At 42.9% G+C, this 13,514-nt stretch overlaps 1 protein-coding gene across 1 annotated transcript in view; it reads right to left on the bottom strand.

The window, feature by feature from the left end:
- Positions 1–1,722: 1,722 nt before the first annotated feature.
- The window catches only part of kiaa1109 (KIAA1109 ortholog), a 244,713-nt gene continuing 232,921 nt past the window's right edge, over positions 1,723–13,514 (bottom strand). Inside the window, exons 81-87 of the mRNA XM_056296251.1 lie at positions 12,901–13,118; positions 12,401–12,652; positions 11,533–11,736; positions 11,199–11,393; positions 9,453–9,587; positions 6,993–7,152; positions 1,723–2,805 (exon numbers count right to left, since the gene is read on the bottom strand). Coding sequence (XP_056152226.1) covers positions 2,589–2,805; positions 6,993–7,152; positions 9,453–9,587; positions 11,199–11,393; positions 11,533–11,736; positions 12,401–12,652; positions 12,901–13,118 — 1,381 coding nt within the window. The 3' untranslated portion in view covers positions 1,723–2,588. The remainder of the gene's footprint in view (positions 2,806–6,992; positions 7,153–9,452; positions 9,588–11,198; positions 11,394–11,532; positions 11,737–12,400; positions 12,653–12,900; positions 13,119–13,514) is intronic.

The following is a 13,514-nucleotide window of genomic DNA, read 5'->3' as shown; positions in this document are numbered from 1 at the left end:
ACCCGATGGTCACTCTGACAGAGCTCCAGCGTTCCTCTGTGGAGATGGGAGAACCTTCCAGAAGGACAACCATCTCTGCAGCACTCCACCAATCAGGCCTTTATGGTAGAGTGGCCAGACGGAAGCCTCTGCTCAGTAAAAGGCACATGACAGCCCACTTGGAGTTTGCCAGAAAGCACCTAAAGGACTCTCAGACCATGAGAAACAAGACTCTCTGGTGTGATGAAACCAAGATTGAACTCTTTGGCCTGAATGCCAAACGTCACGTCTGGAGGAAACCAGGCACCTCTCATCACCTTGCTAATACCATCCCTACAGTGAAGCATGGTGGTGGCAGCGTCATGCTGTGGGGACGTTCTTCAGTGGCAGGAACTGGGAGACTAGTCAGGATCGAGGGAAAGATGAATGGAGCAAAGTACAGAGAGATCCTTGATGAAAACCTGCTCCAGAGCACTCAGGACCTCAGACTGGGGCGAAGGTTTACCTTTCAACACGACAACGACCCTAAGCACACAGCCAAGACAACGAAGGAGTGGCTTCGGGACAAGTCTGTGAATGTCCTTGAGTGGCCCAGCCAGAGCCCAGACTTGAACCCCATTGAACATCTCTGGAAAGACCTGAAAATAGCTGTGTAGCGACGCTCCCCATCTAACCTTACAGAGCTCGAGAGGATCTGCAGAGAAGAATGGGAGAAATACCCCAAATATAGGTGTGCCAAGCTTGTAGCTTCATACCCAAGAAGACTTGAGGCTGTAATCGCTGCCAAGGGTGCCTCAACCAAGTACTGAGTAAAGGGTGTGAATACTTATGTACATGCAATATTTCAGTTTTTTATTTTTAATAAATTTGCAAAAATTTCTACAAAACCTTTTTCGCTTTGTCATTATGGGGTATTGTATGTAGATTGATGAGGGGGAAAAAAAGGAATTTAATCCATTTTGGAATAAGGCTGTAACATAACAACATGTGGGGAAAGTGAAGGGGTGTGAATACTTTCCGGATGCACTGTATATATATATATATATATAGACAATCTGTAGCTAGGCTGTAGATAACAACAAGGCGAGTACATACGTATGTCCGGTCTAATAGAGAGCAGTAAGGAAAACACGTCTGCACAACTGACAGGTAAGAGATGCTGCACAACTGACAGGTAAGAGATGCTGTCATCAGCCAAACATGAAGGCTGGCATGTGATTCTGGCAGGATGCTGAAGCTAAGAACACTGTCTGCAAAGTTGTGTGTGTGTGTGTGTGTGTGAATGGTGAACATGGATGACAACATAATTTTCCACCTGTGAGTGAGATTGACTTTTTTTGAGGGAAGAAAAAAGCATAATGTTTTTAAGTCAGGTATGTTTACCGTGTAATCATCTGTAATACACAATCAGTTATGGTCATGCTACGATAAAAACAACAGCAAGCATACTTACAATTACAAATACATGGGTGAGTTTCCTTCAAGTCTGTCTGTCTGTCCTTCTACTTCCGTCAGCTATCGGTTCAAGCACCAAAACATGGTCTGTGGATGCCTCACATATTATTTTACTTTTCTGGGGAAAATCACAGCAGAAGTTATCACTGCTAGGTGAAACACATCACTTCTTGTGTGTCAACAAGGTTCAAGATTCTAGAAAAAAAGAAGAAAAGATAAAATAGCCATTGTGTGCGACTAGAACGTGGGGGCCAGAGGCAAAAAAGCAGACAAAATCAAGGTAATAAATCAAAAACAGGTGGACTTTATTATTTAACATCTCAACACATCTACTGAATGGAAAATTTGGTGATATTTATTAATGTAAATTCTACATAGTAGGACTTTAACCTACATATGATATCAGAGTGACAGTCTAGAAAAGCGTTCAAAATTAAATGGCAATGATTTTATTAAATGACGAAATCAACACATTTATTTTATATAAACTGGTCCATCGCATAAATTAAAACAAAAAGAAAACAGGCTTGACACACCAAGCTAATATAAGTTATAGATGACATTTCACTGAGGCTTGAATGATCCAATTTCAAATCATTACAAATTCCACTTATCTTCACAAGAGTAGGTGACATGCTAAAATGTTCTGTTTGTTCATATTAATCATCTCAAAACAATGTTGCTTTGGAAATGTCTTTTATATCTTAAAACCAAGCTTTAAAATACGAAGCTCAATTAACTATGTGTTCCATTGGAAACAAAGAAAAAGGCAACAGTTTGAGAGATCATTTCTCAGGAAATATTGGTCAGCTTTAAAATAAACCTCAAAATGATTCCAGTAAATAAATCAACAGGTAGAAGATAAAATTCAGTTGGTTTTCAGCAGTGGTTATCAGTTAAAGCAAAAGAATCAAGACTTTGCTACTTTGTTCACAATAAACATTCCCATTGGTGCAAAATGCTTCAGTCAGAGCCCATAGTGGCATCCACCACAGTAAACAACGACACAGAAATGTACACACTGGAGCAGTTAAAATGGGTAGGTTTGACATGATTTGTACAGTAGTGGCCATCACAATACAGTAATCCAGTGTTTCTGCTCATAACGCAATGCATCGCTAGCTTCTGCATCAGCAAGGTATCACAGTTAAGCTTCAATGCTCTTCTTTGTCTCTGCCTTTCTTGTCCTTCTCATCCTGCAGGGCTGTACCCAGCTTCTTGATGAGAACTGACAACACCTTGTCAAGAGGGTCCATCACTCCTCTTTGCAGCCATTTGGGAATTGTGGTCCTGGCGTGGTGGAAGCCAAGTTTTTGTAGGATGTAGTCCACACCGACTGGGTCGATCTTTCGGCCAGTCCAGGAAATGAGCCTGTGGAGGATAATTTGTTAGCATGCTTCTTTAGGACGCATTTCAAACATGTCATTAGTATATCCCTTTTCAGATTAAGGTGGGGTTGAAAAATTCTTGTAGACAAAAAAGAAGAAAAAAAGCACTGTCCCCTTTAACTAAGCCAGGAGGCCCTACTCCCATGGAGAGTCTTTTCGACTAGCGCTAAAAGTGTTAAAAGCAGACATGAATGAGCCAAATTTTGATATATTTCAAAAAGAATTACCTAAGAATGTCTAAGAAATACCTACAGCTGAGTATCATCAGCATAGCAATGGAAATTTATTCCATAACTATGTAAAATTTGGCCAAGAGGTAAAATATAAAGAGAGAAAACAACTGAGCCCTGAGGTACACCATATTTAATGTCAGAGAATTTTGATGTAATATTGCTAATGCAAATGTTCCCTGTGATGGACTGGCGACCTGTCCAGGGTGCCTCCCCACCTGCCGCCCAATGACTGCTGGGATGGGCTCCAGCGTCCCGCAACCCTACCTAGGATAAGCGGTTTGGATAATGGATGGATGGATGGAAATACCTAAGAAAAAATGTAAGATGAAAAGCACTTCGGGTTGAAATTGTTATATTCACGTGTTGTTATATTAAAGTGTGCTCTTTAAATGTTTTATTTGTTACCTCGTTTTCTATTTTGGGCATCTATTCTACACCTATGTCCTATCCATTAATCCACAGTCTCTCTTTCACAACAAGTTTTTTTTTCTTGTGAAGTTTTTAACAGGACGTGTTATTTATTCTATCTACATGCTTTAAATGTAGATATGTAAATGATACTGTCACTGTGGTTGAGGGCTATATGATTAACTTAACACATGGTTTGACAGAGAGTCAACAAACTGCTAGGCCAAGGGGGGAGCGTTCCAGTTTAGGAGCAACAACTGAGAAATGTCTTGATGCAGGCTCAATAATCCAGGTAAGAAACTCAAAGAAGGTTGAATCAGTTCATCTGGACACGACGTTTATTGACAGAAACGTTTCATCACTCATCTAAGTGACTTCTTCAGTGAAATCTCGATCCCCCTTCGTTTTGAGGCTTGCACGACAATATAAAATTAACAGAGGACGTAAGTGATCTTGATGTTGTGTAGGAGTAAATTAGATCAGTGATGTAGAAGGGTGCCTGACCATGCAAGGCTCTATGTAATCACTTAAACCTCAAAGTTAACCGTATATTCAACTGGAAGCCAGTGTGAGGACATCAGAATGGAAGTAATGTGAGGGCACTCCCTAGTTCTAGTTAGAACATTCTCAATAAAGAGGAGCTGATCCAGAGAGGATTTGCTAAGGCAAGTAACAAGTGAATTAGAATAGTCTATGTGTGTAGAGATGAACGTAAGAATAATAATTTCCATCTCAGCAGGCGATACAACAGGCCTATGCCTAACAATGTTTCTCAAATGATAAAAGCAGGAACAGGTCAGCATCTTGATATGACAACTAAGACGCGCTATGATCAAGGTTTCTAAGGCTGGAGTGAACAGAAAAGGAAAGATAATCCAAAATAAGCCTGACTTTAGAAATCACACTATCTTTGGTGATAATAAGGATTTCTGCCTTGTCAGTATTTAGCTGTAAAAAAGTGTTACATCCAGTCCTTTATGGATGTCAAACAATCATGAAGAATCAGTTTATCAGGCTTTTGAGGGTCAAATGAGAAATAGGACCCAGACACACCACACCGACTAGCGACGACGAAGGCCAACTGTTGTGTTGCCTCATGTTGCTTGCCGTCTGGGCCAAAAAGTAGCACACCACAAAGACTACAGCCAATAGCCCCGATTCACTAGCTTAGCACTGATTCACTAAGCTGAACAGCTAAACACAGTAATCTCTTTCACTGACGGGCTCTGCTGACTCAACATGCTCAAAAGTTGCCGACAGGGGTCCGACTAGTGCCGACGGTGTGCGACACATCGCAAGAATTAGGGTCACAGACGCTCATCGATGGCCTGACATTGGCCGATGGCCAACTGTCGGCCTGGTGTGTCAGGGCCTATACAGGTGTATATAATCGGCATAGCAGTGATAGGATATACCATCAAAACTACTAATGATATGCCCAAGAGGAAGCATATACAGGGAAAATAAAATGGGTCCCAGGACTGAACTTCAGGGTACAGCACAGGGCAGAAGAAGCAGGCACAAACTGACCTACAGACATAGAAAAACTCTCATCCGACAGGTAAGAGGAGAACCCCTCCAGGGCAATCTCAGAGATGCCCCACCCAACTGCTTGAGCCTATCAATCAAAATGTGGTGGTCAACAGTATCGAAAGCTGCGCTGAGATTAAGCAACAATAGAAAAGAGAATTCTTGAAGGAGATTTCATATGAAATCATTGAGGTCAGTGAAAGAGATCTGCATAAAAGAAGCCATAAGAGACGGCCAAGATGGGGAAATATTCAAGGGGGTGGATGAGGGGGAGATGTTTAACCTGACATCCATGATGTTATTCACAAATTGAGTAAGAAAATAGTTGCTATCATCATTTGAAAATACAGGCACAGTTGGTGAGGCAGTGTTAGTGATGGTGTCAAATAGGACCTTAGTATTGTGTTTACTAGAAGAAATTAGATTAGAGAAATAAGAGGCCCTCCCATCTTCTATGATATTGTTTAAGTGCATAACATCTTTGCGATGGGGACCACGAACGTCCTGATTAGAAGAATTCCATAAAATCATCGGCAGGTTTGTAGACTGAAGACAACATTTGCAGTTAAACACCAGCATGCCTGAGTCAAACCATCTCCTTTGTAGTCCACAGCTAAAAAGGGCTCACAAAAAAACCTATCTCCAGCACTAACAAGAGTCCTCTCTATTCAATGTAGCTGGCCAGAGGTGAAGAACCGCTCACCGCTTCAGCGTCAACACACAAAGTGGGCAATCTCCACCCGGAGAGTTCACTGTCAGATTGTTGGAGAAAAAAAAATGGTGCAAAGGTGACCTGACCTACCTTGTACCTTTTTTAAAGTTTTGTTCCCTTAGGTTTCATCACATCAATGCAGTCAGTAGTAGAAAAGTGAAGGACTGACAAGCCAACCAACCTGGGACACCACACTACGCTGAGGCACGCTGCACCTGTGTTTGAATAAGGGAACTCTGCTCATTCATGTCTCTGATTTAGCTTCATTATTCTTTGACAAAGGATCATGCTTAAGAGCATAAATCCATCCATCCATTATCCGAACCGCTTATCCTGTTCTCAGGGTCATGGGGATGCTGGAGCCTATCCCAGCAGTCACTGGACGGCAGGCAGGGAGACACCAACACACACACACACACACACACACACACACACCTAGGGACAATTTAGTATGGCTGATTCACCTGACCTACATGTCTTTGGACTATGGGAGGAAACTGGAGCACCCGAAGGAAACCCACGCCGACAAACTCCACACAGAGGACAACCCGGGACGACCCCCAAGGTTGGACTACCCCGGGGCTCAAACCCAGGACCTTCTTGCTGTGAGGCAACCGCGCTAACCACTGCACCACCGTGCTGCCCCAGAGATTAAATCCCTCTAGTAAGTTACATGAAGTCCATTAAGTGCTTCATTTCCACTTAAGGTTATTGTGTGAGCATATTTCAGAGGTTGCAGGGGAAGATGACTTGGCTTTGAAATGTGACTGGTGCATCACCTGGTCTCCTCTGTTAAAAGAACAGCCTAATGTCTCCTGGGCTCTTTTTTTTTTGTTGAGTTTTCCCCGCTTTCTCTCACCAATTGCACCTGGCCAATTACCCTACTCTTCCGAGTTGTCCCGGTCTCTGCTCCTCCCCCTCTGCTGATCCGGGGAGGGCTGCAGACTACCACATGCCTCCTCCGATACATGTGGAGTCGCCAGCCGCTTCTTTTCACCTGACAGTGAGGAGTTTCACCACGGAGACGTAGTGCGTGGAAGGATCACACTATTCCCCCCAGTTCCCCCCCGAACAGGTGCCCCGACCGACCAGAGGGGGTGCAAGTGCAGAGACTAGGACACATACCCACATCCGGCTTCCCACCCGCAAACACGGCCAACTGTGTCTGTAGGGATGCCCGACCAAGCCGGAGGTAATATGGGGATTTGAACCAGCAATCCCCATGTTGGTAGTCAACGGAATAGACTGCTACACAACCTGGAATCCCCATGTCTCCTGGGCTCTGACCTGAGTGTGGGTTCCAGGTGCCAGGTGTTGCACATGAACTCCCTCCAGTCCACTGTGGTATAATTGATGCTCTCCTCCTTTTCTGTAGAGCTCTCATCATGAAGGGCTGTAGGGCTCTTCTGGCCTGGCCGAGATGAGAAGATCCGGGGGGCAAAAAGAGCTGAGGAGCCACAAAGGGATAAAGGGCAAAGTGTGAACCATCACAATTAACTCAACTGTGTTGTTTTGTAACCAGGCAACATACAAATTCTTTAGTATCAATTTAGCATCTGCTGTCTGTTCACAATCAGATTTTCCATATGGGCCATGTCAAATCTATAACGCAACTTGTCAAATCTATAATTCAACTTGTCAAATCTATAACTCAACTTGACAAATCTATAATTCAACTTGTCAAATATATAACTCCACTTGTCAAATCTATAACTCAATTAGTCAAATCTGTAACTCAACTTGTCAAATCTACAACTCAACTAGTCAAATCTATAACTCAACTTGTCAAATCTACAACTCAACTTGTCAAATCTATAACTCAACTAGTCAAATCTATAACTCAACTAGTCACATCTATAACTCAACTTGTCAAACCTATAACTCAACTAGTCAAATCTATAACTCAACTAGTCACATCTATACCTCAACTAGTCAAATCTATGGCTCAACTAGTCAAATCTATGGCTCAACTAGTCAAATCTATAACTCAACTAGTCACATCTATAACTCAACAGGTAAATCTAATACTCAACTTGTCAAATCTACAACTCAACTTGTCAAACCTATAACTCAACTAGTCAAATCTATAACTCAACTTGTCAAATCTACAACTCAGCTAGTCAAATCTATAACTCAACTTGTCAAATCTTTAACTCAACTAGTCAAATCTATAACTCAACTTGTAAAATCTATAACTCAACTAGTCAGTCAAATCTATAACTCAACTAGTCACATCTATAACTCAACTTGTCAAATCTATAACTCAACTTGTCAAATCTATAACTCAACTAGTCAAATCTATAACTCAACTAGTAAATCTATAACTCAACTTGTCAAATCTATAACTCAACTTGTCAAATCTATAACTCAACTAGTCACATCAATAACTCAACTTGTCAAATCTATAACTCAACTAGTCACATCTATAACTCAACTTGCCAAATCTATAACTCAACTAGTCAAATCTATAACTCAACTAGTCAAATCTATAACTCAACTTGTCAAATCTATAACTCAACTTGTCAAATCTATAACTCAACTTTCCATTTCTCTACTTTTAGTCAAGAATACAAGACTTTGCTTTGTTGCCATGTGACCACAGGACATGAAAATGTCGACTGGACTGGAAGTCTACGCAGCTGCTCATGCAGGTGGCGTCAGACCAGAACAGGGTCAGTCTACTTTTGAGCTGAATCTATTATCACACATCTTGGTGACATCTCAAGCATGCATGAAAGTAATAAAACTAATAATAATGAGTAGTTTAATCCTTGTAAAAAAAAACCCAATACTAATGAGTAGTTCATCCTTGTAAAAAACTACTATTAATGAGTTGTTTATCCTTGTAAAAAAACTAATACTAATGAGTAGTTCATCCTTGAAAAAAACTAATACTAATGACTAGTTTAATTCTTGTAAAAAAACTAATACTAATGAGTAGTTCATCCTTGTAAAAAAACCAATACTAATGAGTAGTTCATCCTTGTAAAAAAACCAATACTAATGAGTAGTTCATCTTTGTAAATCTAATACTAATGAGTAGTTAAGCCTTGTAAAAAACTAATACTAATGAGTAGTTAACCCTTTGTAAAAAAACTAATACTAATGAGTAGTTCATCCTTGTAAAAAAACTAATACTAATGAGTAGTTAACCCTTTGTAAAAAAACTAATACTAATGAGTAGTTCATCCTTGTAAAAAAACTAATACTAATGAGTAGTTCATCCTTGTAAAAAAACTAATACTAATGAGTAGTTAACCCTTTGTAAAAAAACTAATACTAATGAGTAGTTCATCCTTGTAAAAAAACTAATACTAATGAGTAGTTAACCCTTTGTAAAAAAACTAATACTAATGAGTAGTTCATCCTTGTAAAAAAACTAATACTAATGAGTAGTTAACCCTTTGTAAAAAAACTAATACTAATGAGTAGTTCATCCTTGTAAAAAAACTAATACTAATGAGTAGTTAACCCTTTGTAAAAAAACTAATACTAATGAGTAGTTCATCCTTGTAAAAAAACTAATACTAATGAGTAGTTCATCCTTGTAAAAAAACTAATACTAATGAGTAGTTAACCCTTTGTAAAAAAACTAATACTAATGAGTAGTTCATCCTTGTAAAAAAACTAATACTAATGAGTAGTTCATCCTTGTAAAAAAAACTAATACTAATGAGTAGTTCATCCTTGTAATTCCGAAAAACAACTGAAGGGAGTCAAGCATGGCTCCATCCAACAGGCGCTCACCTTTCTCCTTCTCCTTCAGGTAAGCAGAAACCAGATCATGTAAAAACATGATAAGCTCTGCGTCCATGGTGACACAGATGTGGTCGGTGAACTCGGTCACCACACTGCACTCCACCTTGGGCTTGTTGTTAGAATCTGCAAGAAGAGGAGAACCAGGAGGTAAAGGTCTCAGGTTCCTTATGATTCAAAACACATCAGATTTAACTTTTTCTAGAATCAGATCAAGAACTAGGACCATATTTTTTCTTTTTTGGACCCCCCCTCCTTTTTCTCCCAATTGTACTTGGCTAATTACCCCACTCTTCCGAGCCGCCCCAGTCGCTGCTCCACCCCCTCTGCTGATCCAGGGAGGGCTGCAGACTACCACATGCCTCCTCCCATACATGTGGAGGCGCCAGCTGCTTCTTTTCACCCGAAAGTGAGGAGTTTAACCAGGGGGATGTAGCGTGTGGGAGGATCACGCTATTCCACCCAGTTCCCCCTCCCCCCTGGACAGGCGCCCCGACCGTCCAGAGGAGGCGCTAGTGCAGCGACCAGGACACATACCCACTTCTAGCTTCCCACCCGCAGACACGGCCAATCATGTCTGTAGGGACGCCCGACCAAGCCGGAGGTAACACGGGGATTTGAACCAGCGATCCCTGTGTTGGTAGGCAACGGAAGAGACCGCTACGCTACCTGGACAGCTTTCATTTGAGTGTAAGAATAAACTGGGCAGGGAACTTTAAAGAAAGTGCAGCGTTCATGCTGATAAGTAATATCAGGTTCCAGAGTAATCACACACATACACATGCCATGACCTTCAACAGTATGATGACACAGACCCACACACACACACCCAAAACTGTTACTGCACTGACAGTGCTGGAAGCTCCGCTCTGACACTGATACATGTCCCAGAGTAGAGACAGACAGACAGACAGAAAGATAGACAGATAGGCAGGCAGACAGATAATGACAGACAGAAAGCTAGACAGACAGACAGAATGTTGATTGTCCGAAAGGAGGACATGTGTTTGCATAGTGTACACACTAAAAGATAGACACACAGAAAGATAGACAGACACACAGACAGACAGGCAGACAGACAGACAGACAGACAGACAGACAGACAGACAGAATGTTGGTTGTCCTAAAGGAGGACATGTGTTTGCATAGTGTACACATTAAAAGATAGACAGACAGACAAACAGACAGACAGACAGACATAATGTTGGTTGTCCTAAAGGAGGACATGTGTTTGCATAGTGTACACATTAAAAGATAGACAGACAGACAGACAGACAGAATGTTGATTGTCCTAAAGGAAGACGTGTTTGCATAGTGGACACATTAAAAGACAGACAGACAGACAGACAGACAGGCAGACAGACATAATGTTGGTTGTCCTAAAGGAGGACATGTGTTTGCATAGTGGACACATTAAAAGATAGACAGACAGACAGACAGACAGAATGTTGATTGTCCTAAAGGAAGACGTGTTTGCATAGTGGACACATTAAAAGACAGACAGACAGACAGACAGGCAGACAGACAGAATGTTGATTGTCCTAAAGGAGGACATGTGTTTGCATAGTGGACACATTAAAAGACAGACAGACAGATAGACAGACAGACAGGCAGACAGACAGAATGTTTACTGTCCTTAAGGAGGACATGTGTTTGCATAGTGGACACATTATCCAGTGAAACAGAGCAGAAAACAGAAGAACAGCAGACAAGACAACATAAATAATAACGTCCTGCCTGTTAGGGAGGGTTCATCTGGGTCTTGGACGTGGATGGATTTGAATGCAAGCTGCATCCTGGGAAGGGCGAAGATTGTCTCGGTTTCATGGTTGTAGCTGGAGGAGCCACGGAACCCGCTGAGCAGACTGGAGCTTTTGGCAACTGCTCCACTGTCGGGGTTGTTGGCATCAACATTCCTCAGCAAATTTAACTCTGAACAAGGGGGAAGAGGGTAGAAAAGGGTAGTCCAGTCACACCGTCAGGAGGTTATCATGCGCCGCTTGTGTCATGCCAACTCGTATTTGAGACAACATGATACTCTGTCTACAGGAGTAGAGGGGCCTGCCATTACCTTCATTTCTCATAGCAGTGACATAGTTGAACCATTCTTTCACAGTGGCGACGCCATGTGGGGGATTTTCATGTCGACGGCGGGTTATTTTGGTGATTGTGGCCATTGGGCTCTCTAGCGCGCCACAGGGTTTGGTTACCATGGTGTTGTGACCAAGATGGAAGTCCAGCGTCTGCACAATATAAGTGGAATCATCGTTGGAACCTGGTTGAAAAGGAAACAGATATCAGCTAGGGTCAGGGTCCCCCCCCCCTTTTCTCCTCAACTGTACTTGGCCAATTACCCCGCTCTTCCGAGCCGTCCCGGTCTCTGCTCCACCCCCTCTGCTGATCCGGGGAGGGCTGCAGACTACCACATGTCTCCTCCCATACATGTGGAGTCACCAGCCGCTTGTTTTCACCTGACAGTGAGGAGTTTCACCAGGGGGACGTAGCACGTAGGAGGATCACGCTATTCCCCCCAGTTCTCCACCCCCCCAAACAGGCACCCCGACCGACCAGAGGAGGCGCTAGTGCAGCAAACAGGACACATACACACATCCGGCTTCCCACCTGTACACACGGCCAATTGTGTCTGTAGGGACACCCGACCAAGCCGGAGGTAACACGGGGATTCGAACCAGAGATCCCCGTGTTGGTAGGCAACAGAATAGACCACCATGCTACCCGGACGCCCTGTTAGGGTTAGGGTTATGGGACCAGATGCTCTTGTCAGTGTAAACGTGGGAATGTTTTATGCAAGAATTCTCGAGTGTGACATCAAGTGGATCACTGGAATTTAAAATAAAACTGAAGGAATAACATCATGGCACTGTTAACTGTCAGCATGTCCTATCTGAGAACAGCCGGGTGCCGTCTTGAATGCCCACCATCCTCCCATATCTTCTGTGCCTCAGTCCAGAAAGCGATGTTGGGTTCCTCCAAGTGGAAAAGGGCCCATGACTTAGAACGGAAGTTGGGCCCATGGAAGCAGGCCAGGGTCATATGATTGCCGTGCAGGCTCATCGAGCCGCCCAGCTGCACTGTGTCCTCAGGGAGGGGCATCTGGAAGAGGGAGATATGACAGCCAGCGATAACCTTCAGCACCCCAGGCCAGTGGCGGTGGTGGGCTGCATCCATGTCTGTGTGACAGAGAGAGTAGGAAAAGGGGCAGAAAGAAGGGAAGAAAAACGAGGTTGAGTTGAGTGCAGAGAACAGTGTGAGAATGGACACAGAATATGACAGGAGCGAAACACAAAACAGAAAAAATGGGTTTAATATAAGTCTCATAAACACCGTCACTGGCTACTGAGCCTGTGCACACAACTTCTGCTCTCATACCTCATGGGTCAATTCACATTAACAACAGTACTAAAGAAGGCCCACTCACACAGCTCAGCAGCTCCCTTCTCAACACTGATGACAGGGGTTTTAGGGGGCAGGTAGGGGCCGGGCCCCCAAGTGGACAGGGCCCGTTTGCTAGTGTCAAACTGCTGAGTGAAGAACTCCTGCAGCTTCATGCCAATCTTGATGAGGTCTGGGGTGGTGGAGCGTGAAATGATGACTTGGAAAATGTCCCACTGCAAGTCCCCATGGACAAAGATCTCACTGCAAAGATAAAAGGACATAAAATGTAGAAGGAAAACAGGGAACATTAGAGAGTAAGTAAATGTTTTTAGGGTTAGTTTTCTTTTTTCGGGGATTTTTCCCCTTTTCTCCCCAATTACCCCACTCTTCCGAGCAGATGAATACTTTTTGAGACGGTCTGACAAGATGCCACAAAAAGAGGGGAAGTTATCGAGCCAGACGAATAAACCAGAGGCCACTGCTAGCTTGCCTAGCCTTTCTCCAGAGGAGCAGCAGCTACCTCAGAATCACAATCATGTTTATTGGCCATGTTGGTTTGCACACACGTGGAATATGACTCTGGTTTCGTGGCTTAACATAGAATAACAACACGACAACACACTCGCAGCTAACTGATGATACACTCGAACCCGGCTT

The sequence above is a fragment of the Lampris incognitus genome, chromosome 16, assembly GCF_029633865.1.
Source record: "Lampris incognitus isolate fLamInc1 chromosome 16, fLamInc1.hap2, whole genome shotgun sequence".
Classification (NCBI taxonomy): domain Eukaryota; kingdom Metazoa; phylum Chordata; class Actinopteri; order Lampriformes; family Lampridae; genus Lampris; species Lampris incognitus.
This window is presented reverse-complemented; position numbering and strand designations above follow the sequence as displayed.